Source organism: Calonectris borealis, chromosome 2 (genome assembly GCF_964195595.1).
Source record: "Calonectris borealis chromosome 2, bCalBor7.hap1.2, whole genome shotgun sequence".
NCBI lineage: Eukaryota > Metazoa > Chordata > Aves > Procellariiformes > Procellariidae > Calonectris > Calonectris borealis.
The window spans coordinates 20,834,414-20,860,416 of record NC_134313.1 but is presented as its reverse complement, the minus strand read 5'-3'; the positions used below and the strand labels follow the sequence as shown (position 1 = coordinate 20,860,416).

Genomic DNA, 26,003 nt, shown 5'->3' with positions numbered 1-26,003 from the left:
AGTCTGTCCCTTCTCTAAAGAGTTTAACATTAATGAATGAAATATGACTCTTGTGAAAAGTACAACTTCTGTGCATTTTAATAGGATAAGAGTGGGAACCTTTTCCATTCTTGTCCATTTTGGTTGAAATGAAGGCTTATTAGAGCTGTAGCTGGCAGATTGCTCTGTTATTAAGGCTGCACAACATTTTCCATTTTAGGGACTTTTTTATTAATTGAAATTTAATGTAGTATCCAATTGAAAATCTTTATACTGGTGCTGAACAGTGGCTGAGTTGTTTGTAGATCTTCAGACAAAATGCTTAGTCTATTTCTCAGAACAAAATAAGGGGGACATTGTTTTTTTTGCAGGGTTGGTAGAAAGGACTTTTTTGTTTGTTTTTTCGGTTACTGTATTTCATTGAGAAATCCTCATCCTGCTCTGCTTTGGAGGAAAGCCTTGGATACCAACAGGAAAGGAGCTCTTGGTAGAATGCAGCTTTTGTTATACTATGAGAAAAACGTCCAAACTGGCTAAGTTACAGGCATTTGAAAATCTTCACTTCATGTTCTTCAGTTGAGACTGCTGGAATTTTTATTAAATACATCTTCTTAAAATCCCAGTTGTATTGAGCATGATCTATTCCAGGCTACAGAGACTAAGCAGGACTTCCTTGCAGTTGCTTCTCATGGCTGTGGGGCTGTGGGAAAGGGACAGAAAGTAGGGAGACTCCTTTCTTTTCTGAGTTGCACCCAAGCAATGAGTAGGAGAAGGAAAAAACCATCCAGAAGAAACTGAGTAAAAAAAGAAGGGAGCAGAATTGTGAGGACCAAAAGAGAGAGGAACAGGTAATGGAAGATTAGGTGGTTAGTAAACAGGAGAGGTCAGGTCAGATGTAGCCATGCAACAGATGGCTTGAAGGGTGGGTAGGAGATCAGAACAGAGGGATTTGTATTAACATTAAAGTCTTGGGCTCCCCCCCCAAAAAAAAAACCCAAAACCACATTTTGCCTTGAGGCACTGTATTTTCTGCTCTCAGAATAGCTTTGAGACCTACTGGTGAAATGTTTCTTATTCCCTGTAGTACCTGGCATGTATTAGTTCTTTCAGTAACTGTTCTAGCTCTAATGGTTAAGGCATTTGAATGCTGCAAGTAACCAAACTTCTAGTTTTACAAGATGGAATTTCTGTTCTTTCATTAAAGAAAACCCAGGTACACTTCATACCTTCTGGAGATAAGGCTGAATGCTCAACTATGCTACTTAAAAAATGCCAGAATCTGCATGCCCTTAATGACTGGTAGTCTTTTGAAGTAGTTACTGTTTAGCGATATCCTTTGTAAATTTGGATAATATAACAGCTAAACTTCGATATAATTTTGTAGTATGAGGTATCATGCCACATTCAAACTCAAGACATTTTTGAACTGTAAGTTGATCTTCATAGTGTTCAGTATCTTTATTAGTGTTCTGGATACTACACTAGGAATTACGTTTTGGATGGATTGCTTGTGTAAAATTCAGTAGGAAATTTGCGTGGAATTGATATATCCGTATTTTCTATTTGATACATAAGTCCTCATTTCTGGGAATGGGGCTCTTACGTAAGAACCTTACAAATGGAAGTAGTATCTTGAATGTTTTTTTTCTCTCATTTGTCCCACAGCAACCATGTGAGATGAAACAGTAGTGAGATTTTACATATGGAGAGCAGATGAAAGCCCAGCTCTGCAAAATTATTTGGAACTCGGTTCCTAAGCAGGCAGTTAGCTCTCTGATTTTGCTATTGATTTCAATTCTGTAATGAATATTAAATAAGGATTTTTAAAACTATGTGTACATGTGTGTGTCGGATTAAATTTAATGCCTTTTTGCCTTACTTTACCCTGGCAAAGATTGTGCTTTTGGGGAGCAATTTGGATGTTGACGCATCTATTTTAATTAGATAGCTGAATATTTTTGTCAGTTGGGCCTTTCTTGAGGTGACCTGTCCGGGAGTGCAAAGAAGATTCATGATGAGAAAGGAAATTTTGTTCACGTGTTCAAGACTTAGGTTGGTGTCTAACCCACTCCACTGTCATCCTAGCACATCTGCAGTTTCTCCTGATTCTTCAACTCAACCATCAAGAAGATAGCAGAGCACTTGATCAACACCAGGGGAAAGTGAGATAAGGCACAAAGTTCTGCCTTAATTCTAATCCACAGAAAATCTGATGTCTTTATTGGGATAATTCTTCTGCTGTTTTTCTTACTGCTTTTTCAACTAAGCTTTTAATACAACAAGACACTGTATATGCTTGCTTAGCTTAGGGCATGTGGATAATCTCATTAACTTCATGGGTTCTAGTAATATAATTGTGTGAACGAAGAATTAAAAATAGAATTTTCAGAACAAGATAGTGTTCTGGGTGAAGCTGTTGTCTTTCAGGGTTTGTAAAAATACTTCACTAACAACTCTATTGTTTATGGGAATGGGCAGGAACAAGTGTATGATCAACAACATGGTCATAGGAAGTTACACTTGCCTGTACTATTTTGAGATTCTTTTCCTAGCTAAGCTGGACATTTTTCAGAAGAGGCACAGGAGGTGGTTGAAGACATGTGGGAATCCAGGTACTAGAAAGGTTCAGAGCAAAATCTTAGTACTTAGTATAATGTAAATAGGCAGCAATTATATTATGAATATCTGAGTTCATTCTTCCTAACATGGCTTTCTATCATTGTGCATTTCTATCATGTGCTACCATCTTGACTGTATAGATAACTTTTTTTTCCCAGTTTCTTATCTCTGTCAAGTAAGATGAGAATAATGAGCACTAAGTCTGATCATTGGATATCTATTTATCAGCTGAACAGTGATAATTCTTTAAAACTCCTGCAGTAGCTGTGCATTCATTTTGAACAGACAAGAGACCTCCCATTAACTTCTTGCAGATTTGTACATTTATCTACAGGAGGCTTTAAGTTTCAAAAATGAAAATTGCTCACCAAACGAAGTGTCTACTAACAGAGGGAATTTTCTGAGATGGCGTGTCTATGTTTCATTAAATATGTTGCTAGCACTGCCAGGAAAGACACAACTAGTCCTAAACTTGAGTTTGTACGGCGGTACTTTTAAAGGGCATTGAAAAAGATAGCTTGGCACTGTGTCTGATACACGATGGAGTTGGTGAGAGGCGTGAAGAGCTGCAGCTGCTGCTTCAGATAGTCCCCAAGGAGGATGGATGATTAAGCTGGGGATGCACTACATGGATCCTAAAAAAATGTTTTCTTCTTTTGACAGTTAGAGCATCATTTACCTTTGCTAGGTTGTTTTTTCTTCTTGTTCAATAATGATCGGTGAAGGGAGAGAGCAGAGTGCATTCCAGCACTTTTCCCATGTTTTACTTTTGTGAGTATAGCACTTTTAAATGTTGGTGGAGAATTTGTCCCTTGAAATTAAGTATTTGAGAACATAAGAACAGCTATACTGGAGTTGTGCCAAAAGTTCATTTTGCTTGTCCAGTTTCTGACAGTGACCAATTGCAGATACCGGGAGAAGTGTATAAGAACAGGGCAGTCATACAGTATGCTGTGGTCTCTTCTGCCAGTTTCTATTCATCTTCATGTTACGGTTTTCCTGTGTCAGAAGTGGTAACTGTTTTTAATAGCTCAATAAAATTTCTGCATTGAATTTTTTTAAACTGCTTTTTGAACTTGTATAAATTTGGTTGTGTGTGTCTGCAACGTCTTTCAGAAATGAAATTTCATCATTTATTCATGGATTGGGCAAATCTCCTCCCCTCCTCCCCCCCAGCTCTTGAATCTAACAATTTTATTTGATACGCCTAATTAGTCTGTTACAGTCAGCAGTTTTCTGTTCATTTTGTATATGGTCATGATTTTAGAGGAGTTCCGCATTTTTCTTCCCTCTAAGCTGAGAAGTCCTAATCTGTCCAGCAGTTCTTGTTGCCATTCTGTGCCCTGAAACCCTGCTGCTGTTCTGAGTGTCCTTTCTGGTTGTTTTTTCTGTATTTGGATGAGGAAGGACAGGACAGAACTGCAGTCAGTATTAAAAATGCCAGAGCATTACGGAATTATACAGTGGCAAAGTGATGCCACTGATGTATTCTGTTCTGTATTCTTTTCTGATAATTCCAGCATTACAGTGTTGTGGGTTTTGGTTTGTTTAAGACCTCTTCTGAACATTAAACTGACATTTTATAGAACTTTTAGAACTTTATAGACATTTTATTGCAGCACCAGCCTCTCCTTCCTCAGTGGGCAAATTCAAGAGCACTTTGCTGTGTATATTAAATTAGTATTGTTTTACCCTATATGCAGCCCTTTATCTAGATTAAATTTCAGAGGCTGTTTTATCATGCTGACATTCACTGTTGTGAATGCTATTGTTTGCAGTTGACTTTCGTTCTTCATACTTAAATAACTCATTATCATCAATTAACTTTAGCATGTCACTGTTAATTCCCTTGTTAGACCACTTATGAAGACACTGAATAGTAGTTTTTAGCACAGATGAGTCTGGGATTCTCAGTGCAGAGCAGCAGATAAGAACCCTTTTCTCTTCTATTTTATATCTTTTGGCTAATTTATTTATCCATGTGAAGACCTTCTCCTCTTACCCTGTAGTAGCATAGTTTCCTTCAAAGCTTTTGGCTTCAGAGTGAGAGATCTTCTTGAAATTATTTTTGAAATCGAAGTTGACTTTTAAATGGGTCTTTATTCATCCACACTCTTAGTGAGTCCTTTGAAGAACTCTGGTAGATCTGGGAAGCCTTACTTGCCTCTGCATAAACTGTTTTTACTCTTCTTTGGTATATAGCATTTTTCATGTTTTCTGATTCCAGGCTTTAACTTTTTAGCCTTTATAAGCTTCTACCAATTTGCTCTGTGCTGGTGTTAGACTTCATGGGCTGTTTTTATTGGATTCCCCCTAGAACATTGTAAAAAGTTGTGTTCATCATTGCTGCTTATGCTTTGACATTATCCCTAAAGGAGCTGCTTCAACTCAGCAGCTCTGTGCCTGTATAGATTAATTTGCAAGATTTGGCTTGATTTAACTGTCTTCCGTGGTTAATTATGAAAAAACTAAGTCTGGTAAGAGTACATTCGTTATTGTGGTTATATTCAGATTGTGTGGTATTTTTTGACATCTCTGTAATTCCTTCCCTTTATCTTTGTTGTAGTTGCTTACACTTCTGTTTTGATTTGCGTATTGCAATTGGAAGGAAATTATTTTAATGTGTCAAACTCTTAGATCAAATGCACATTTTCAAAAATGTTAAGTCCTGGATAAAAACAAATTTTAAAAAATTGAAGAATTTCTTTTTAAGATGCAAAATATAATTTGTTTAATGCTGCAGCAATTATACAGATATGAGATTGCTCCTTTCTTAGAGGTGTCAGTCCCTGAAAATTCTCCTACTAATACTTTCTTTGCAATCATGAAATTTAGAACAATCTTAGACTCCCTCGTGGAATGTTTTACTAATCAAATGCAGAAGTTGATAAATGTTCAAATCCTCACTTCTGTTTGAGTCTACTTAATGCTAATTAAAAAGAATCATGACAAATGGAGGATTAGTTCTTGTGCCAGATTGGGGATTATTAGTCTTTAAAAGAAATAGCTTGGAAAGGTTCATTGTTTAATAAATATGTGACATGCTGAAGTACCTTAGTCCATATGATACTGATTACGGTGTAAGTGTTTCTTTAAGATGGCATATATCTTTCCATTAAGAATGCTGGATTTACAGAATCTGCCAATAACCATTCTAGCGTTTTATTTTAAACTCTGGAAAACTGATAGGGGGAATTCCATGTCATGGATTCTGCATGGTCAAACATGCAGATCTTGTTGCAGCACTGAGATTTTTGTCTTTTCCTTTTGATTTAAGGTGGAAGGAGAAAGGAGATTGAGTTCACTTTTGTATCGGGCTTGTTCTTAAAAATCTTACTGTTATGATGCAAAGAACCAAAATGTAACTCTTGGACGTTATTTTTCTGTCTTTGTTAACAAAATTATTACAACTATTTTAGTATGCTTCATAGATTTCAAAATCATCTCAAATCTTGTAGTTAAAAATAGTCTCTCACAACTATTCTTAGTGGACTTAAAATGAATGATTGAACAGATTTGTACTCTTCATTCTGCAGTTTTTTAGTATATTGCAATAGGTCCCTTAAAAATAGATTATATTTTTGAAATGTGAGATTTTTACTAAGCAGAGCCTTGAAACATAATAAAACATATGAAGTGGCCTGGTTTTCTCATATCAGCTGATACTAAGACAGGCAATAAATTGCACGTATGAAATAAATGCTAGGTAAAGCTTCTGTAGAATTGGTGGGAGTCTGCCTTTCCTTATAAAATAACTAGTTTTTGTCTGGTAAAGTGGTTGTTAGCTTTGGCAGTGGTTCTGTGCAGTCAAACATTTTGCTTAATTTGATGGAAATAAAGAAAAATTGATGCTATGTGTGTAGATTGTCATTAGTTATGCCGCTTTCCTCAGGACGCTCAGTAATGGTACCGAGTGTGAGCCCCAGCTCACAGCGGAGGAAGCTGATACGCACAGGGAGCTAGATAAGGGCTCAGGGACAATATAAATCAGAGTAAGAATTAGAAGTTTACAGCACACAAAATGGTCCGTGTCCTAGTTTTAGTGCTGGCTTTTTCATACATGTTTTTCTTAAAGCATTGACTACTGGAGTCATACTGACTTTCAGTTTTTATTTAAAAAAAAAAAAAAAACTAACTGATAGTCTTCACAATTCAAAGAAAAGCTAGAAAGTCAGATGGGAGAGTAGTCTGTGAATACAGATAAAAGCAGTAGTGATTTGTTTTAATTTCTTTATTTTTTAGTCTGTCTTACCACTCCTAGGAATCACAGATCTGAATACTTCAGATCTATTGAACACCTATGTGTATGTCTCTTGGCAATGCATTCAGAATATGTGTGTTATAATTTTATTTATGTGGTTGAAAAATGTTAGTAATTACTTAAAAAAACCCCTTACATCCTCATTGGCTTCTTCCCAGCAATTTTAAAGAGACTTTCAAAAATTCTATGCTACTATACAACATTTTGTTCATCCTTTAAATGTCAGCATTGTTTTGAGTGTCTGAGCCTCTTTTTTGTAAACTAAGAGTTCTCTGTAAATAAACTGACTTATCCTGGCATTTTTGAAGGTTTATTTGAGGGTGAAGAGTGCAGATTTCAAGCCCTAGATGCTGCTTTATTTTTGGTGATAAGGAAGGTGGATAAAAAAGGAAGTTTTAAATTCTGCTTTTCTTAAATAAGAAACAAAAAATGTAATTTTGAAGAACTATTGTGGGATTGGGTGCAGTTTAGAAGCAAATAAATCTTGTCAAATATATATGCAATTAATTTTACTCCTAAGTGCTACCATCAGAACATGTTAATTATGTCTAATCCTTTTATCCTCATTATTTGATTGCATTAGATGATGTGCTTGTTATAGGTAAACATCAGTTTATATTTGTGACTAGAAATGGTTGTAGCTTTTCATAAATCCATGTCTTGTGGTTACAGTGATTTACATTATTTGGGAGTGTTGTGGTTAAGAAATAAAGCAACCATGAAGAAAATGTGTTTCCAGACTCTTTTGGAGGACTTACTTGCATGCGATTGAAGGAGTTCCATTAGAAACGAAAAAGGAGGGTGACTTATGTAGACTGTTCCTGTTTGCCATTGCAAATTAAGTTGTCAGATGCGTTGCTTGATTTTATATATTAAACAGATGATTTCAGTTCTCAAGCACTTTAGTTTTGATCAGTTCAGTCTCTTGATTGTTTTTTCCTTAAATTTTGAAAATAACAGTTGAATTTTTCAATCTAAAAGTTACATTTTAAAGTAGATAATCTGTCACCTACAAAACAACTTCTGTCTTCCGAAGCCGTAATTGCATGATACGCCTGGCTGTGCACGCTGTTATCCCCACTTTCCCTTCTTTCATGTTTCGGGCTCAGTGAGCAGGTCACTGGGCTGTGTGTAAGATCAGCCTTGGGTAGTGAGTTTAACACTGCCCTGATGTTCCCACCATAGCAAGGGTAGTGACCTGCTTTACGAAATGCTTTGAGACGTCTTCATAAAATGTGATAGAGAGCAATGGTTTTGTTTTGGTTTGGTTTTTTGTTTAGTAATAGTAGCAATACGATAACCATGTGGGATTATTCTTTTTATATTTAAAAAAAAAAAGTTTAATTACACTGTTATCTTTATTTTAAAAACTCAAAATAAACAGTGTGTATTATTGTTATAGTGATAAATGTGGTCAGCAGTTAAAATTTCCAGAGTCAGTTATGGCTTTTAGCCAAATGTCTCCCAGTAAAAGTAGAATGATGAATGTAACTTCACACGTTGCAGTTTGACAAAGCAGCAGTGGAAAACAAAATGACTGTGGGTAAACCCACCGCGCTGCCTCTGTCCTGATCTGTCTCTTGACCATTTTGATGAATTTTCTCTCTGCCTGTGCCTTGCGCTTAAGCAGAAGAATGAAATATTTTTTCCTCACTTGAGTCATTTTCACTGACTGTTCATCGATTCTATGTTTGTGTGGGAGGTGAAGGGGATGAACTCAAAGGAAAGACTAAACCTACAGTTAGTGTTAAAAGCCTTTCTAGCTATGCTGTTTAGTAGCTTGAACTAGTTTGCTTAAATGCTACACTATCCTCTTCTTCTGGAAGGAATAAATTTCTTCAAATGATGATGAAAGGATAAGAAATTATTTAAGAGAATAGTTATGTTTCAAATACTGTAAAAATACAAAAGCGCTTTTGGTGTATAGAATCATAGAATAGAATCATAGAATAGTTTGGGTTGGAAGGGATCTTTAAAGGTCATCTAGTCCAACCCCTCTGCTATGTGCAGGGACATTTTCAACTAGATCAGGTTGCTTAGAGCCCTGTCCAACCTGACCTTGAATGTTTCCAGGGATGGGGCATCTCTGGATGCACCTCCCTGGGCAATCTGTTCCAGTGTTTCACCACCTTCATTGGAAAAAATTTCTTTCTTATATCTAGTCTAAATCTACCTTCTTTTAGTTTAAAACCATTCCCCCTTGTCCTGTTGCAACACGCCCTGCTAAAAAGTTTGCTGCTATCTTTCTTTTAAGTCCCCTTTAAGTACTGAAAGGCTGCAATAAGATGTCCCCAGAGCCTTCTCTTCTCCAGGCTGAATAACCCCAGCTCTCTCAGCCTTTCTTCATAGGAGAGGCGTTCCATCCCCCTGATCATTTTTGTGGCCCTCCTCTGGACCCGCTCCAACAGGTCCATGTCTTTCTTGTGCTGAGGGCTCCAGAGCTGGATGCAGTACTGCAGGTGGGGTCTCACCAGAGCAGAGTAGAGGGGCAGAATCACCTCCCTTGACCTGCTGGCCACGTTTCTTTTGATGCAGCCCAGGATACGGTTGGCTTTCTGGGTTGCAAGCGCACATTGTTGGCTCATGTCCAGCTTTTCATCCACCAGTACCCCCAAGTCCTTCTCAGCAGGGCTGCTCTCAATCCCTTCATCCCCCAGGCTGTGTTGATACTGGGGGTTGCCCTGACCCAGGTGCAGGACCTTGCACTTGGCCTTGTTGAACCTCATGAGGTTCACATGGGCCCACTTCTTGAGCTTGTCCACATCCCTCTGGATGGTATCCCATCCGTCAGGCGTGTCGACCGCACCGCTCAGCTTGGTCTCATCTGCAAACTTGCTGAGGGTGCACTCGATCCCACTATGTCATTGATGAAGATATTAAACAGTACTGTTCCCAGTATGGACCCCTGCGGGATACTACTTGTCACTGATCTCCATCTGGACATTGAGCCGTTGACCACTACCCTCTGGATCCAACCAATTCCTCACCCACCAAATCCATACCTCAACCAACCTCCACCCATCAAATCCATACCTCTCAGTGTATATATAATCCATACCTCAGTATATGTGACTGTGATCTTAGGAAGGTACATCATGAAGAAACTTAATTTCAGAGCTAATCTTAAATTCAAAGATTAAAATTGTTTAAGGTATTGTTGAAGAGTTGTCTGTTCTCATGCTGTCAAGGTTTCCGTAAGGTGATACCCAACTGTATAACCTCTTTATAAGATACGAAATGGGATGAGAGCTATGAAGGGAATAAGCAGTGAGATTTCATTACTGGAAAAGTATGGGTTTTTTTTTCCTCCCACTAATATTATCTCATGGACAAGTGGTATGTAAGCGTATGTGTACACGCAGACACAGCATGCACACCAGACCGTCTGTCTTCTTGTGTCTGACTACGGTGGTTGTGATCACCCAGGAGAACAGGAGTTATAGGCAAAGCAGGAGACTGATGGCGTTTGTTCTTTGAGGCATGTTATGCTGGAATTTGGTTTTACTTTCACTCTGTCAGATTCCCGATCTGATGATTTTCAGGCTGGCTGAGGTGTAGTGCTGTTTGCTTCACATTCTGTCAGACTGCTGGGAAGATGTCCATTGTTTTGAGTTACAGCTCAAGTGTGTCTTGATTCACAACTCCTAGAGGTCTGAAAACTGCTTTTAGAGAACTGTAACCAACATACTTCAGCGACTGGAGTATTAGATTGAAGTACAGAATAATCAACTATTAAAATTCTGTGCATCTTTTCTCCTGGTGGTCTGTAACAACTTTTATGGAGTTCAAAATGTAAATACATTATAATTCTTATAAGAGGAGCCTACTTTGTGCTCCAAGAATGATGAGAAACTTGTTTATGAAATTGGTGTGTATTCAACATTAATTAAAGATGGCATTCAGCACTCCAACAAGAATCTTTAAAAATGGCTGAAAGCCATATTTATACAGTGGCAACCAAGATGCATCTCTGCGATTTTCTAAGACTCAATCACCGTCTCGTCTGTAGTCATGGATCTTGTGAATGACAAGGTGGGGGTCTTTGTAATGGCTGAAGATTAACATCCCCTGCTGTTTTGTAATTATCAGAATCTGGACAGTCATTTATTTGAATGAAATAATGCATACAGTTTGTGCCTCCAAAGAAAAGCATACATAATGTGATTGTAAGAAGAGGTTTTCAGTCTCTCAGTGGGATGTCATAGGGTATGTTTATAAACTTCAACCTGGCAGTTGCTCTGCAGTGGAATTCCACTGGTATCAAGATAATAATTTGCACAGTCAAATTGCTTTCTTTACAAAAACCCAGGGAATTATGAGACCCTAATCCTTTATTAATGTCAACCCATAGGCAGCAAGAAAGCGTAAGATTGCCATTCGAAAAGCCCAGGGGAAAAATCTTGAGGCCATCCGAGAGCTGAATGAGTATCTGGAACAGTGAGTGTCTCACAAGAATACGGATTGTGTTTTGCTATACTGATAAGTCTTTTTAATTAAAATGGAATTTGCATTTGATTTACGCTTTTGCTTCCATGCTAGTCATTTACAGAATCCCTTCGCATTCTTTCTTTTTTTCCTTTTTTCCTCTCTTGTCTTCTCTATACAGATTTGTTGGAGACCAAGAAGCTTGGCATGAGCTTGCAGAACTTTACATCAATGAACATGAGTAAGTTGTTTGCTAAGTCCACATAAAAACTGTTAAATTGAAACCTACTCTAAGTAGTTTCTAAGTAAGTCAAAGACCTCAGTGATTTTTTTGAAGGACTAGTGTTAGAAAGTATGCTGTTTCATTTCCAATATAACAAGCATCAACAGGAAATAATTACCAACCTTATTTGACGACCAAATGCTTTAAGAAGGCATTTGATTTTAAAACAGAAACAGTTTAGTTATTTACATGTATGTTTCAGTAATTTTTTCAAATCTGGTGTTTTAAAAGAGGTGATTTGAGTGTAGCAGGGAACAGCACTTATTTCCTATAATTTTTCGTTCAAGTGATGTTTTTTACTAGTCATGGATTTTAAATTCTTTACTTCTAAAATCAGTTGTTCACGGCAACTGATACTCTGATTTTCTTTTAGCCTACCTCTGCAAGAACTTTTAGTAACCTTTAAAAAAAAACCAAACCAAACCAAACCATGGATCCAGAGTTAGAGGCATCTGGTCGCCTGGGTACAAAACCCAATGCAATCAAGAATGCTGAATGTTGTAGTAACTTGCTTATTGGATATTTAATGTTTTTGTTAGCTTTTTTTATTGCTGTAGTGACAGGAGGAAATCCCAGTGTGAGAGGATTAGCTCAAAGCCTTAGTGCAAGTTTTCTAATATCACAGCATTAATTCTAACCTCCACCCAAAGGCGTATCTTTTTTTCCCCTTCTTTAGTTCTTCAGCCCAGCCTGAATTATATCACATTGTTTCCTTCCTTCCTTTCTAGAGAGTAGTAAAAGAATCAAATTCTCAAGGAAGAAATAGCCATTCTCACTGTGATGAAAAAATTGTTCCCCCATCACCTCTCCTTCCACCCCATTCTCAAAGAAAATAATTATTAAACTCTTTAAAATGCTGACTTAAGGAATAATCTAGAATTCTGATACCCAGATTTCCATTTGTTTTGGGAAATTCACCAGCCACTTTTCCAAGAAAACAGCTATTTTTTTTAAAAATGGCTAGAAAGGTATTTAAGCTTGTCAAATCTGTCGGTACAAAAGTGAATGATACAGTGGTGCAAACATACGTAGTCCACTACTGGGTTGGGGTTTTTTTTTTGCTATAATCTTTCTTACAAAATTGTGTGATAAAATCTGAGAAAGAAATTGCTTTTGCTTGTATTTGTCTTGGTCTGTAATTCCAATAAAAATAATATGTAGAATTTTCTCCAGTTCATTGAAAAAATTTACTGTGCTCACTGTACTTTTATAAGCATCATTATTACTATTTTGATGATTAAATTGGGGAAAAAATTGGAATCGGCTAAAAAGCAACTAAAAGTTAATTTTAAAAAAAGGAAACATTTCATCAGCTTACTTGTTTTATCAGTGTCACAAATTTAGTCTTGCTTGTGAAATCACCGTGCTGTTACCATTGTTCATAAACACACTTAGATGTACAAGGTTTATATAGTCCTCAGTTCTATGCTCTGTTCCGTTACGAGGACTGCGGCTTCTGCTTATGGAGAATGAGGTGGCTATCCTTTTATCTCCAAATTAATATTTGAAATACATACACGACTATCATAATGGGCACAGGAGAAAACCACAATATGTTCATTTTAAAAAAATAAGATTTTACAGATAATATGGTTTAATGTTGTTGCATAATTGCTAAATTGCTTTTATTCTGATATTAAATACCTACCCACACTGTCATTATAAACATTGCATCTCTGAATTTTGGAATCCTATCATGTAAACTGTGCAACAGTGCTATCACATGTCTGTAGAGATGCAAATTCTGCAGGAAACTCTATTAGTTGAAAGATTATGAAGCTAAGGTTTTTATAATGAAATAAACATACATTTTGAGATTGACATCTAATTCTTTCTGAAAGCTTTCATTTAAAGAAAAGTACTAGCCTTTTCTTTTGCAATGATAAGTTGTTGCCCATTTGGACTGGTATGATGCTATTTTCTTATATAGATTTGAACTGTTTGATTTTTAGAACTGTTCTTAGTATGGTTTTTTGATCTCACTTCTGTGGTTGACTGTGAGCAGGTGAAGTTAACTGACAGTGTAAGTGCTCTGGTCTGTAGCTTGGTTTGTGAATCCTCAGGTAGCTGAATTTTCTTGTAGAAAAAAATGAACTATTTTGTAGTCTGAGTTCAAATGTCTTATAGTAACTAATGCCTGTTTCTACTCATAACTTGTTGATCAGAAATGGCACTTATTAATAAGAAATGAGTATATTAAATGCTTTCCATTAGCTGTTCCATATATACCTAGACTATTAAATTTTGTGTATTTTTCACTACCGATGATGTAAAAATAGTAACTTGAAGTTTCAAACACCATTTAAAAATAAAACATTTTTCTCAATTGTGAATCATGTGAAGTTATAGGGGGAAAAGTAAGACTTCGTTTATTGTGGTGTAAAGAAACTGAGGCAAAGAACTATATACTCTGCTTCATGTTGTCACTGTTTTTTGTATTCCTCAGCTATGCAAAGGCAGCCTTCTGCTTAGAGGAGCTTATGATGACTAATCCACACAACCACTTATACTGTCAGCAATATGCTGAAGTAAGTATTTTCAGAAAAATCAATTATGTTTGAATACATATTCTGTTTTTATGTTACTGAAGTGGTGAAAATGGGATAAAAATGGTTTCTTTAATTTTTCCCTAGGAGATTTAAGAGAGTACACAGAGAATGTTAACATCTCATCGAACTTTACATGTTAAGAAAACTGTGTTTTCTTACTCAGTGTGACTAAGCTAAATATAAGAGTAAGGGCAAGAATTATTGAAGATAAAAATTTGTTTTAAATGAGCTATTCTTGTTGAAGTGTTTATGCACTTTTCAAATTAAGTGCATGAGAAGTTAAACTTTTCCACAACAACACTTCCTAGGAGGTTATGATATATTGCCTGTTATTGTGGAGCCAAATCTTGGAATCCACATGGGAAATTTTGCCTGAAAGAGCACTGGGGGGAGAGACGGCCCTTAGAAGTTTTAGCTCAAGGTTTTTAGCCATTTGCACTCTTTTTTCAGATGGTTTTTTTTTTTCCTAAATTATACTGTTAATTGCTTAGAATGGATTTAATTTATTTTGTTAATGTGGATAAAATTGGGTTAACATTAAAACTTGGAAGTCTAAATAGCTTTCTGGTAGAAAGATTGTGAAGCATGTCTTCTAGTATTTATCCCTCTTTTTGTTGATGAATAGAAAAACAATGGAGTAATCTTCTAAACTATGTGCGCTATTTTGCAGTTGAATAGATAATGAAAGGCATTGTCTTGTTTTGTGTACTGGTGTAATGCTCTGCTGAAGGAATATAGAGTTAGTATGGATTTGTAGCAGTCAGAATTTAGCTTTAGATTTAAAGTTTGTGTTACTTTTCGTAAGAGATTGTCTCAAGGTTGTAAGTATGTATAGGTGCAAAATAATCACTTTTTATTCTTGTAGCAATAAATTAATTAAATTAATGCTGGCTTTTTTCCTCCTATAGTTTATATTTTAATATATAGTTTATATTTTAAAATATTTTAAAATTTGTATATTGAAAAGAGCTCAGATTTCTCCCAAGCCAGTATTTGGCCTTTGGTAGGACTCACCTGATTTGAAATATCATGTGAAACAAACCTGAAGTGAAGTTTCATAATATCTTTGCTTCAAGAGTGAATGCCTGAGAGAATGATATGTGCAAGTTTCAGGAGCTTATCATTTTTACAGGTTAAATACACTCAAGGGGGGCTTGAAAACCTTGAGCTATCAAGAAAGTATTTTGCACAAGCACTGAAGCTTAACAACAGAAACATGAGAGCTTTGTTTGGGCTTTACATGGTAAGCATGATTATATATTTTCCATGTTATCATTTTGAATATGTTTTTATGCATGTATATTATCCTTTACCATTTGCTGTTTTTTTCTTTTCTTTTGGTTTAACTTAATAGCTCAGATTATTAACACTGTTTTTAAATACTAAGTATGGTAAGTACCCCTTACTTGAAGTGCTCTTAACTGTTAAGTCTTGCCCATGTTTTCCAAAGCAGCATAATTATTGGCACGTGAAGGTAACTTCTTGAAAAAGGATTTAAAGTCATACTCCTCTCTACAGGATGGTGAACTGCCGAAGAGTATCAGCACAGTATGATGGCTGCTTTTTTTTTTTTTCCTAAAACCAGCCTGGGTTTTTGTCGTTGTTTTTTCTCACTCCAATTTCTAAATACAACTTTCTACTTTCAATTTCAAAATGAGTCTTTAGCTTGCACAGCATTGTTGGCTTGAGCGTGGCCATGACTACAGTAACTATGGGTAGCAGGTACTGACAACAGTTCTTCAGTTTCTCCAAAGATACTGAGGCCTCTATTGAAGATCTTCCTTTAGATCCTAGATCTTTTAAAAGATCTTTTTGGGGACAAAACCAGAAAGGTTCCATATATTGTTTTTTTAAAAATTCTAGGCCACCCTTTTGTCTCTGGGGAGGGGGCAGTTTACAGAGACGCATCAGGCAGGTAACTTTGAGGCTTCCTATAAATACCAGGCAATAGGAGCTTCCTTTCAAGGACTTATTAGGCATCACCTTTAAGACTCAAAGAGACTTGGACCTAATCTTCTTAGCCCATCTGCAGAGATTCTTGGGTTGGTGAAGGAGAAAAGACTGGTTCCTTGCTGCTCCTTAGGTCATTTAGCTTTTTAGAAGTAAGTTTTGTAGCAAATCTGTTTATTGGCCTAAACTGATTTTTAAGGTATGTATACATATAGACCTCTGCATTGATTCTGGAATAGGCCTGGAGGTTTATTATGGCCATTCTTGGCTTGTCCTCTGTCAGATCTTACATCCTGCTTGTTTTTTTCAGTCTGTAAAGTAGATTTAGAGCCTGTTACCTATGATGACCTGGTTGGCAAACTTCAGCTAATATGACCCAAGCATTTGAGAAACCTTTTGTTTTGGCAGTGCCTGAAAGTCATATGCATAAACCCTGATTTGCATAATGCAAGTTCATTACTGCAAAAAATGCGTGTATGCTCTGTTTCAGTTCTTCAGTTTTGCTCGGCTGGCTGCTGTCACATTTCACTAGGTGGTTTTTGCAAGCCCAGCTTGCCATCGCTGCTTCTGTATCTACCCTTTGGCTCCTATTTCTTTGTAATGCTGTTTCCAGGCTTTAGGATCTGGTTTTGCTGTGGCTGCTGTCTGGTTTTGTACCTGACAGATGTGCCCAGCGTTTGTAGTCCCCAAAGAATGTCCATAATCCTGGTAAATTCTGCACAAAGGCTTTCACCGTATCTGCTGAGGAAACTGGTCAGTGTTTCATCGAATTCAGGAAACCAGAAAGAACGATGCCTCATCTTAGGACCCTGACCCTGTACTAATCACAAATTTAATTCCTGCGGGCATGGCTTCAGCGAACGCGTTGCTGAGTCTGTGGAGGCTGCTTCTTTGACAGTCCCGCTCCTCTGCCATTTCTGGAGGTAGTTTCAGGGAAATAGCTGTAAGGGAACGTTCTTTGAGTTTGAAATGTAGTACTCATGTAGACATTTGCTTCCATGCTCCCTTTTAAAATCTTCTCTGGCGGTTCCTCATTGATGGATGAGAGTAGGGTTCTGTTGTTCTTTGCATTCAAGTACTTATGCACTCAGAAAGATGTTCTGGGAGGGAGTAGCAATGATTCCTTGTGAAGTAGATTTATTTATATAAGTGAAAAAGTCTTTGAGATGAGTTTGGTTCTTAAGTAATCTTTTTTATTTTTTCAGGTGAAGATGGGCATAGTTTATGTATAGATTCTTACCTGCTTTTAAAATGTGTTTTCTGATGCCACAGGGAAAAATGTCATGTTTTTAATGACAGTTTGGACACACAAGTGTGTATTTTACATTGTCTCTGGTAACAAATTGAATAGGGAAAACTAATTCATAACTCTCACTTTAGAAAAAGCAAATTGGATTAATTGATCATGTCCAGGTTTGGTTTGTAATTCGGTACACAACTGAACTGAACTCTAGTTTAGCTTTAATTAGAAAAAACAATTGTTTAAAAAGTTTAGCTAATTCTTAATTGGATGCTGTTTACCAGTAACTGTTTTTATTTTTTCTCTTTCTCCGCTATCAGTCTGCATGGGGCTCTGAATGCAGAGGTGCTGAATGCTCTCAGTTTATTTCATACGGATATATTTTATAGTTACACTGTTTTTATTTTTGTATTCCTAGTCTGCCAGCCATATTGCTTCCAATCCAAAAGCAAGTGCAAAAATGAAAAAAGATAATATGAAATATGCCAGCTGGGCAGCTAACCAAATAAACAGAGCATACCAGGTTAGTACATAATTGTTTCACGATACTCTTAACATGCTCTGTAGCTCTTTTCTGCGCTTTTATCAACTGCTGTTCAAGAGGTTAGATACGACATGTAAATCAGCATAATTTGCTTAGATTTTTTGCATTCTACTTCTGTTTGATTTTCTGGAAGCCTTAATTAATATAAGGTTGATATTTTACAGTTATTAATTACTATTATTTATTTATTAGCTTTAAACAGATTTTTTTCTACTAACATTAACTGAATGTACACTAGTGTAGTGTTGACCTCCAAGACTCAGTTCTACAGCTAAGTATTTTAATAAAAATTGGTATGTCTTAATTCTTAGAGTGACTTGGTCATCTACTTCTATTTTACTAGAAAACAAATGAAAACTCTAGAATTTTATTTTCCTTCCGTTTATCCTGACCTTTCAATATCATATTTAATGGTGTTCCTAATAATTACCGTAGTAATTGTGACTGAAGTTGGTTTTGCGTAGTTTTATAGGAAAATGCCTGTTGAATTGTGAAAATGTAGACTTCGTAGGCCACAATCAAAGCTTACAGAAGTCATTAGGAGTCTTTTCAGCTATTTGAAAAGTTATGCATAAACATCTATATTTGCTTTTGTATTATAAGCCTCTATATTTTTTCTATAACTATGAATGAAAACAGGTTTTAGCTCATAGGTTCTGCAGTTCATGCATCCCAAACATAGTATGTCTATTTGACTCCCTTATAGCTATTCCTAATGATGTACCAAAGTTTATGTATAAGTAATCCTGAACATCAACATCATACTGTCCAGTTCTCCCCAGAACTTTTTCTGAGCAAAAATGTTGGTATTAAATGCAAAGACTTTATATACATGTAACACTTCTTTCTCTCTGTAATATTTCAGTGTCAGAACCCAATATTTAATTTTTCTCTTGCTGCTGCTGTTTCACAGTTAATACTACCAAATGGCCTTTTGACCAGCTCCATCTATTATGGAATTAAATTGGGATTTTCTTTTATGGCCAATGCAGTTTTCTTAATACACTGTATGTCAATTCATTGCCAAGAGTGCAGCTTTTTGAGGCTGATGTGTTTTTGATGTATTACAACTTTGAAGTATTTTCCATTTCCCCTGAATGGCCCTGTAGCTTCTGACTGTACTTTACAGTGAAGAATATTGTATCCCTGAGGACATAATTAAGCATTTTATGCTTCTGTGCCTAAAGTTTCTTTGTCTGTTTTGCTGTTTAAATGACTCCCTGCTTTTCATTAATAAACCATTTATGTGCTCATGACAGTAAGGTGTGTATGAATTGCCACCTTTGTGGGTTTTCCCATAAATAAGCAGGATTTCTTTTGACTTCGATATGTCTGACATTCCTGTAAGCACAATATTGGTGTAAAACCCAAGTATTGCAGGATTTAAAAACAAACAAACAAACACAAAACCAAAAAAACCCCCTTGAAGAACAGAATACACAGTGGATTCACAATTGATAGAACAAAACAGGTTTTAAAAGATGTGTGAATTTTGAGTGAAAACAATTATTCCATGTTTTACATCTTAATAAAATGAACTGTTTAGATTAGGGGGGGTTTGAACACATTTTAAGTGAATATTATGACTGAAGTTTCCAGTTCAAAGCACCAGTGGAGACCTGTTAGCACTTCTGGGAAACAGCCCCTTTCAAGGTGCATCAGGATGGAAATGTAAAACCAGTGTTGGCTGTGCAATGGTAGCATACCAAGATTAAGACGTAGAAATAGGCATCTCCTGGTTCTAAATATAATGAAAGTTTAATTATGACAGTTTGTAGTTACTTGACTCACAGCCAGATAAGCTTGCCTTTTTTTTTCTTTTTTTTTTTCTCTCCACATGGCTTTCTGTTAAGATCACAATATCTCTAACAAAGTATGACTTGTATTGGGAGTGGTGGTGGTGTTGCGGGGGTTTCTGGGGGGGGTGGGGGGTGGGGTTTTGGTTGGTTTGGTTTTTTTTTTTTTTTAAACTGTGTGGTGGGTTGACCCTGGGTGGACGCCAGGAGCCCACCAAAGCCGCTCTGTCTCTCCCCTCCTCAGCTGGACAGGGGAGAGAAAATATAATGAAAGGCTCATGGGTGGAGATAAGGACAGGGAGATCACTCAGCAATTACCGTCACGGGCAAAACAGACTTGACTTGGGGAAATTAATTTAGTTTATTACCAATCAAATCAGAGTACGGTAATGAGAAATAAAATCAAATCTTAAAACACCTTCTCCCCCCACACCCCACCCGACATCACATGTTGTCTCTGCCAATCCTTCCTCCTCGGGGGGAGGACTCCTCACACTCTTCCCCTGCTCCAGTGTGGGGTCCCTCCCACGGGAGACAGTCATCCACAAACTTCTCCAACGTGAGTCCTTCCCACGGGCTACAGTTCTTCACGAACTGCTCCAGCGTGGGTCCTTTCCATGAGGTGCGGTCCTTCAGGAACAGACTGCTCCAGCGTGGGTCCCCCACGGGGTCACAAGTTCTGCCAGCAAACCTGCTCCAGCGCAGGCTCATCTGTCCACGAGTCCACAGGTCCTGCCAGGAGCCTGCTCCAGCACGGGCTTCCCATGGGCTCACAGCCTCCTTTGGGCATCCACCTGCTCCGGCGTGGGGTCCTCGACGGGCTGCAGGTGGATATCTGCTCCACCGCTAACCTCCATGGGCTGCAGGGGCACAGCCTGCCTCACCACAGTCTTCACCATGGGCTGCAGGGGAATCTCTGCTCCAGCGCCCGGAGCACCTCCACCCCTCCTTCTTCACTGACCTTGGTGTCTGCAGAGTTGTTTCTCTCACATGTTCTCACTCCTCACTTCTGACTGCTGCTGGTGTTGCGCACTTCCCCCTCCTCCCCCCCTTAACTATGTTATGCCAGAGGTGCTACCACCATCGCTGATGGGCTCGGCCTTGGCCAGCCATGGGTCCGACTTGGAGCCGGCTGGCATTGGCTCTATTGGACGTAGGGGAAGCTTCTAGCAGCTTCTCACAGAAGCCATCCCTGTAGCCCCCCCGCTCCCAAAATCTTGCCACACAAACCCAATACATACTGGAAAGTGCACTTCCACTGTTTCTGTGAAGCTCTTTTGGATCCTAGGTTAAGCATTTTTTGGTTGATGCTTACCAGAACAGATCATGTTAACACAACTAACATATATTTAAAACACATGTCATAACTTCTTTGTGACTTCATACTTTTGTGATACGTTGCATACTTCAGCTGCTCTTTTGAGCGGCTTGGGACATAAAGTGATGAACACCATATCTGACTGGAATCATAGGGGGAATTTAGCTATACAGAAAATGTAAGTGCTTAAGCTAGGATTTGGCGAGCAAATGGTGTGAACACCCCCTTCCTCTTCACAGAAGTACTACAAGAAGCTCTAGTGACTACAGCTGGGCAGGACTGCCCAACCCTACTGAGCTTGTTACATGACTGCAGAAGGGTTTGGCCACTCCAGGGTATGTGTCAGAGACTTACAACATCCAGCTGCTACAAGAAATGGTGTTTGATGATGTAGTAGGTGGCAGTTTCCCCTATGAGTCAGTATTGATTTGTTGCTCCCTTAGTGTGTTGAGCGGTTGGAAATTGTCATCTTTTGGACCTAAGGATGAAACCTTCGTCGCTTGTGCCAGTGGAAGCCCTTACAGCATTCCTCCATTAGTGGAGGGTTGTCTAGCCAAGTTTTAAGCTAGATACTTACATTATCTCTATAAATCCTCCCCACTTTCCTTGCATTATCCAAAGCGCTTTGTAAAGTATAATAAAAGCCTTAAGAGCTTGTTGAGTTTGGCATTGACTTTTTTTATTATAATTGGACCTTCTTATACTGTTAAATGCAATTTTTCCTATAGTCATGTTCTAGAGAATAAGATGCATTTAGAGTCCTGACTTGGGTGCCTAGACAAATTATATGAATTTGTGACTTTAATATATGAAGTTATTAATTCAAAAAGTTACTTTTGAGCAATTGTCTTGCAGTGAGATCTTTCCCCATTTTCAGTCTGGATTTGAACTTGAATTACTAGCAGTTTGCTCAGTAATTTTGGAAAACTGCCTTTATTTTTTCAAATTCAGCAGTGGCTATGGTTGCATTTTTTTATTTTATACGCAATTTACTTGAAATATTTTTACTGGTCTCCTTCTTTCGATTTATTCTCCCATTCAGGCAGTTTGCTTTGGCACTTGAGTTTTGCTTTTCCTGTGCATTCCTGTAAGAAATCAGAGGAACTTTTTAGTTTATTGTCGTTTAAAAAAAACAATCTTTGGGTGTGAAAAGAAAACCTTGCTTTCACCAACGTTGGTTAGACTGTACAGCAGTTTCTTTACAGGAAAATAAGGTGATAAAGAATAGTTGAATTAAATAATTTTCTGAAAAGCACAGATATTTCATGCTCCATCTGGTTAATATACTTAGTTTGATGTTAAATATGTAACCCTCTGTGCTGATTAGTACTTCTCATCTGTGCCTAATCTAGGAGAAATGTAAACTTTCAAAGGAAGACAGAAAGGTTTTGTAGCTAGGGCTGCTGCATGGAGCTGGAATTCCTGGCTGCTAACACATGCTCTGAAAAAAAAGGTCATTATTCTCTAGGCCACTTAAATTTAATTGACCGGGTGAAAAAAAAAAACCAAATAAAATTTAATTTTAATCTTTTATTTCAAATTTAGAAAAGTACTTGTTAATCAAAGAATTATTACAAGTTTATTATTACAAGCTTAGTTTTGCCTTATCACTGGGGATCTGGATTATTCTCTCTGTGCAGACTCTGTGAAGAACGTGTATCTGTTCTGACTAAGGACATGAGTCACAGTTACTTTAACATCGAAACAAAATATGGCTACCTAGTGCTCTTCAATTAGGTAATTGGTTTAGCATGTCCTCTGGTAGAAGCATTTCAGCAGAGGCAGGCAAGTTTGATTAATGCTCACAAAAATCTTTAATGTGATCCTATTCGTAGTAATTCTCCAGATATATGTTTCTTGGGTACATTGCTAAATTCTGTGTTAGCAATCCACATGTTATTTATGGTTGGAGAGGTGATTTTGTTACAAACCATTTGGGAAACAGAAAATTAAATCATGATTTTAAGAAATGGATTCCGGCTCAATCAGTCAAATTGCAGTGTAATGGCAGAATAGACAAAATAATTGTTCGTCAGGGCAAATTTAAAGTGATTACATTTCCAAGTATACTTCTGTTTGTTATGACGCAGAGTTTGGTTTTATTTGTTCAGCTTAAAGTACACGTCAGAATCATGAAGGCAACCACTCTTGAAATTAGCAAGTAACATTTTTTAAACTAATGTCTTATGTCAGTTTTGCTTTCAGTGTCCCTGAAGAGAAGTAAAATAAGTAAAATTCTTCTTATTTTGAAGCTTTCCTCTGTGTGCTTTCTGTGTCTTGCCAAGCGTGCTTTTTGACCACAATATATTCAAGCTTCTGTGCTTTTTATTGAAATCTCTGAATGCTTTGAATTGAAACAATTTTTCAGTCAAGGATTTTGAGTTCTGCTTTTTTCATTTGCTTGTTTTTATGAAAGGATTTGGACTCCCCAAGTATCTACTTGGGACTATTCTTGTTTAGTGTGAACAAAAAGAGGATATTGTATTAAGTCAGATCCAAGCAAAAGTTACTTCTCTCACCTGGGAGAGTGTTAAGAAATCTTTGATTTTCCTCTGAAGTTGACTATTGCAGGTCACTATGGAAACTGCATAACCTGAAGAATGGGTTTATACATACTACTAGAGTCAAAACGTGGCACATCAGTTCATCATCTGGAAATATGAAATATGAAAATACGGTGTTTTCAGTATGTCTCATAACGATAAAGTGTTGTCACAATAACAACATTTCATTCTCCTAACTATTTAATTTGAAATAGTGTTTCATTTACTGTGCCAAAACTATTTTTTTTAAGAACTAAGTACTGATTGGGAATCCCGATGTTAAATTGTAGCCTGGGGGTCAAAAGCAGGTTAACAGGTCCTGCAGCTTGTTGCTGGTGTGATATTACCTGGGTTTGATGACTTAATCTTTCTTAACAGGTCATGAAGAGTTTGCTAAATTAAGTTAATTACAAGAGAGAAGGGACACATTATAAATCAAGGACTAACTATGCAAGACACCGGTGGTATTTGAAATAAAAAGCATTAAATTGAAAATTTATTGAGTGTTTAGATGTTAACATTTAGGTAGAGAATAGGCTATTTTACTAGCAGCAAGTTATAGTAACTGCTTCTGTAATTTCTTTACCACCCCTCCCAACCCCAAATGTAAAACTTTTTAATGCAGGTGTATTAAAAATGGTTGAGAGTTTCATTTGACTGAAGACCAACCTAGTCAGTAAATCCACTGTGTTAGATATGGCTGATGAGTGATGGGAATCGTCAGTACAGTTAGAAAAACCCTTTTAAGGTCAGCGTGGCGTGATGAACATCTCCTACCCTTCTACCCCTTCCTTTCCCAAACTTGGCTGCGTGTGTCTTAGGGAATCTGAAACCATAAGTAGTATTTATTAAGCTGTATCTTTCTTTGTTATCAAGACAGACTTTATTTCAAATGCTCTCTGAAATTGCTGTTGTAATAGTAGGTTACAATCAAATACAAGGTTATTACTCACAGTTACTTTGAACCATAAAATATAATTATATGATGACTGGATTATTTTGTGGTAGATTTTCTCTGTCTCACTGTAACAAAAATAGAAAATAGATTAGCTTAAATAACAGGTCCAAGTCTTGCTAGTATTTAAATTATGAATATAATCTAATTTGGATCACATAAAAAATTCAAGTCTGAAATAACAATTATGTTAAACTTTACAGAGCAAACAAAACAACAGGAAGATCTTTTTTCAGATAAATGTTAAATTTCAAAGTGGAATATTTGTTAGTGCTGAATATTCAAATTCAGAGCAAATCAGTGAAATTAAAGAGTTCTGTTGTATTTTCCATTACTTTATTAGGGGAAGGGTGACATAGCTTGTCTTCTAGTAAAAACGCTGAGTTTTGGTGAAACAATAAAGAGGCTTTGCTTTTAGTTTTCTAGTAATTAGAGTAAATTTTTGGTACTTAATGTTTAGGACTGTTATTTGTACAGGACCTATGCACAGAATTTCTGAGATATGACAAATAACAATCCTTTTTTGTTGTTGTTTAGTTTGCAGGTCGCAGTAAGAAAGAAACTAAATACTCTTTGAAGGCAGTGGAAGACATGTTGGAGACCCTGCAAATCACTCAATCTTAGGTTGACACAGAGATCCAATATTAAATTTTCCAATTCCATGATCAACCTGTAATGACCTATGGGTTATATTACTCCAGTGCTGTTAAAAGTTAATTTTGTATTGATTAACGTGCTATCTAAAATAATGTTTTACGAAAAGTAAAATGCCTATTTATTGCTGCTATGAGAAATGTGATGAATACCCACTGAAATGAATCACTTCTTCATGAAGACAACATAAAGAATTGACGTGCTGCACATCAGTCTCTTTAGATTTTTTGTATCTACAGTAACTGCTTTTAAGCCATAATTTCTAGAAATAAACTTGTTAAATGATTTAAAAAAATAACAGTGATTTATTCAACTTGCAAATGGAAATTACGAATTTATATATGTAGATGAATAACGTATGTTAGAAATTTTTATCTTATTTGCATATTTAAGAGTGAAAGCATGCTACAGATGTACACTTTCTGGTAAATATTTACCATACAGCAAGGAGTGATTATGAATACACTTTATTAGAGAAAAAAGTTGATGTTGTTTTATTAATGAGTTGATATCTGGTACTGTAGGAATGGAGAAAACTTACTCCGTGTACTTTGCTTCAGAGGGGCTCTTGTATTGGCTTAAGGCCAAAGACATTCTTCTCTGTGGCTTTGTGGGCAAATGCTTCCATGTCCATGTAGTTCTCCAATCAGTAAATGCACTTTTTTTATTCCTTCTGTGTGTCCTTTGTTGTACATATGTTCCACATCATGAATTTCAAAACCATCTGAATGCAGGGCTGCATGTTGGTCTGTATTAATTTTGTACCTACGGTATGGGTACCCCTTCACTGTGGTGTAAGCTATGGTATATTAGCTTCTCCACAGTAAGCAAGTATTATGGCACTGTAAGGATGAGATAGCTAGTTCAACTGCCGTGTACTTACTGGA

The 26,003-nt window shown here is 37.0% G+C and overlaps 1 protein-coding gene across 7 annotated transcripts in view; it reads left to right on the top strand.

Moving 5' to 3' along the window:
• Nucleotides 1-25,786, top strand: part of EMC2 (ER membrane protein complex subunit 2) — a 47,084-nt gene extending 21,298 nt beyond the window's left edge. The window contains exons 6-11 of one of the 7 annotated variants that reach the window (XM_075141273.1): nt 11,211-11,296; nt 11,466-11,525; nt 14,014-14,095; nt 15,249-15,359; nt 17,725-17,829; nt 25,000-25,786. In XM_075141273.1, the coding sequence (XP_074997374.1) occupies nt 11,211-11,296; nt 11,466-11,525; nt 14,014-14,095; nt 15,249-15,359; nt 17,725-17,829; nt 25,000-25,086 (531 nt within the window). In that variant the 3' untranslated portion in view covers nt 25,087-25,786. The other 6 variants (XM_075141275.1, XM_075141274.1, XM_075141271.1 and 3 more) reach the window with 6 other exon arrangements.
• The last annotated feature ends 217 nt before the right edge of the window (nt 25,787-26,003 follow it).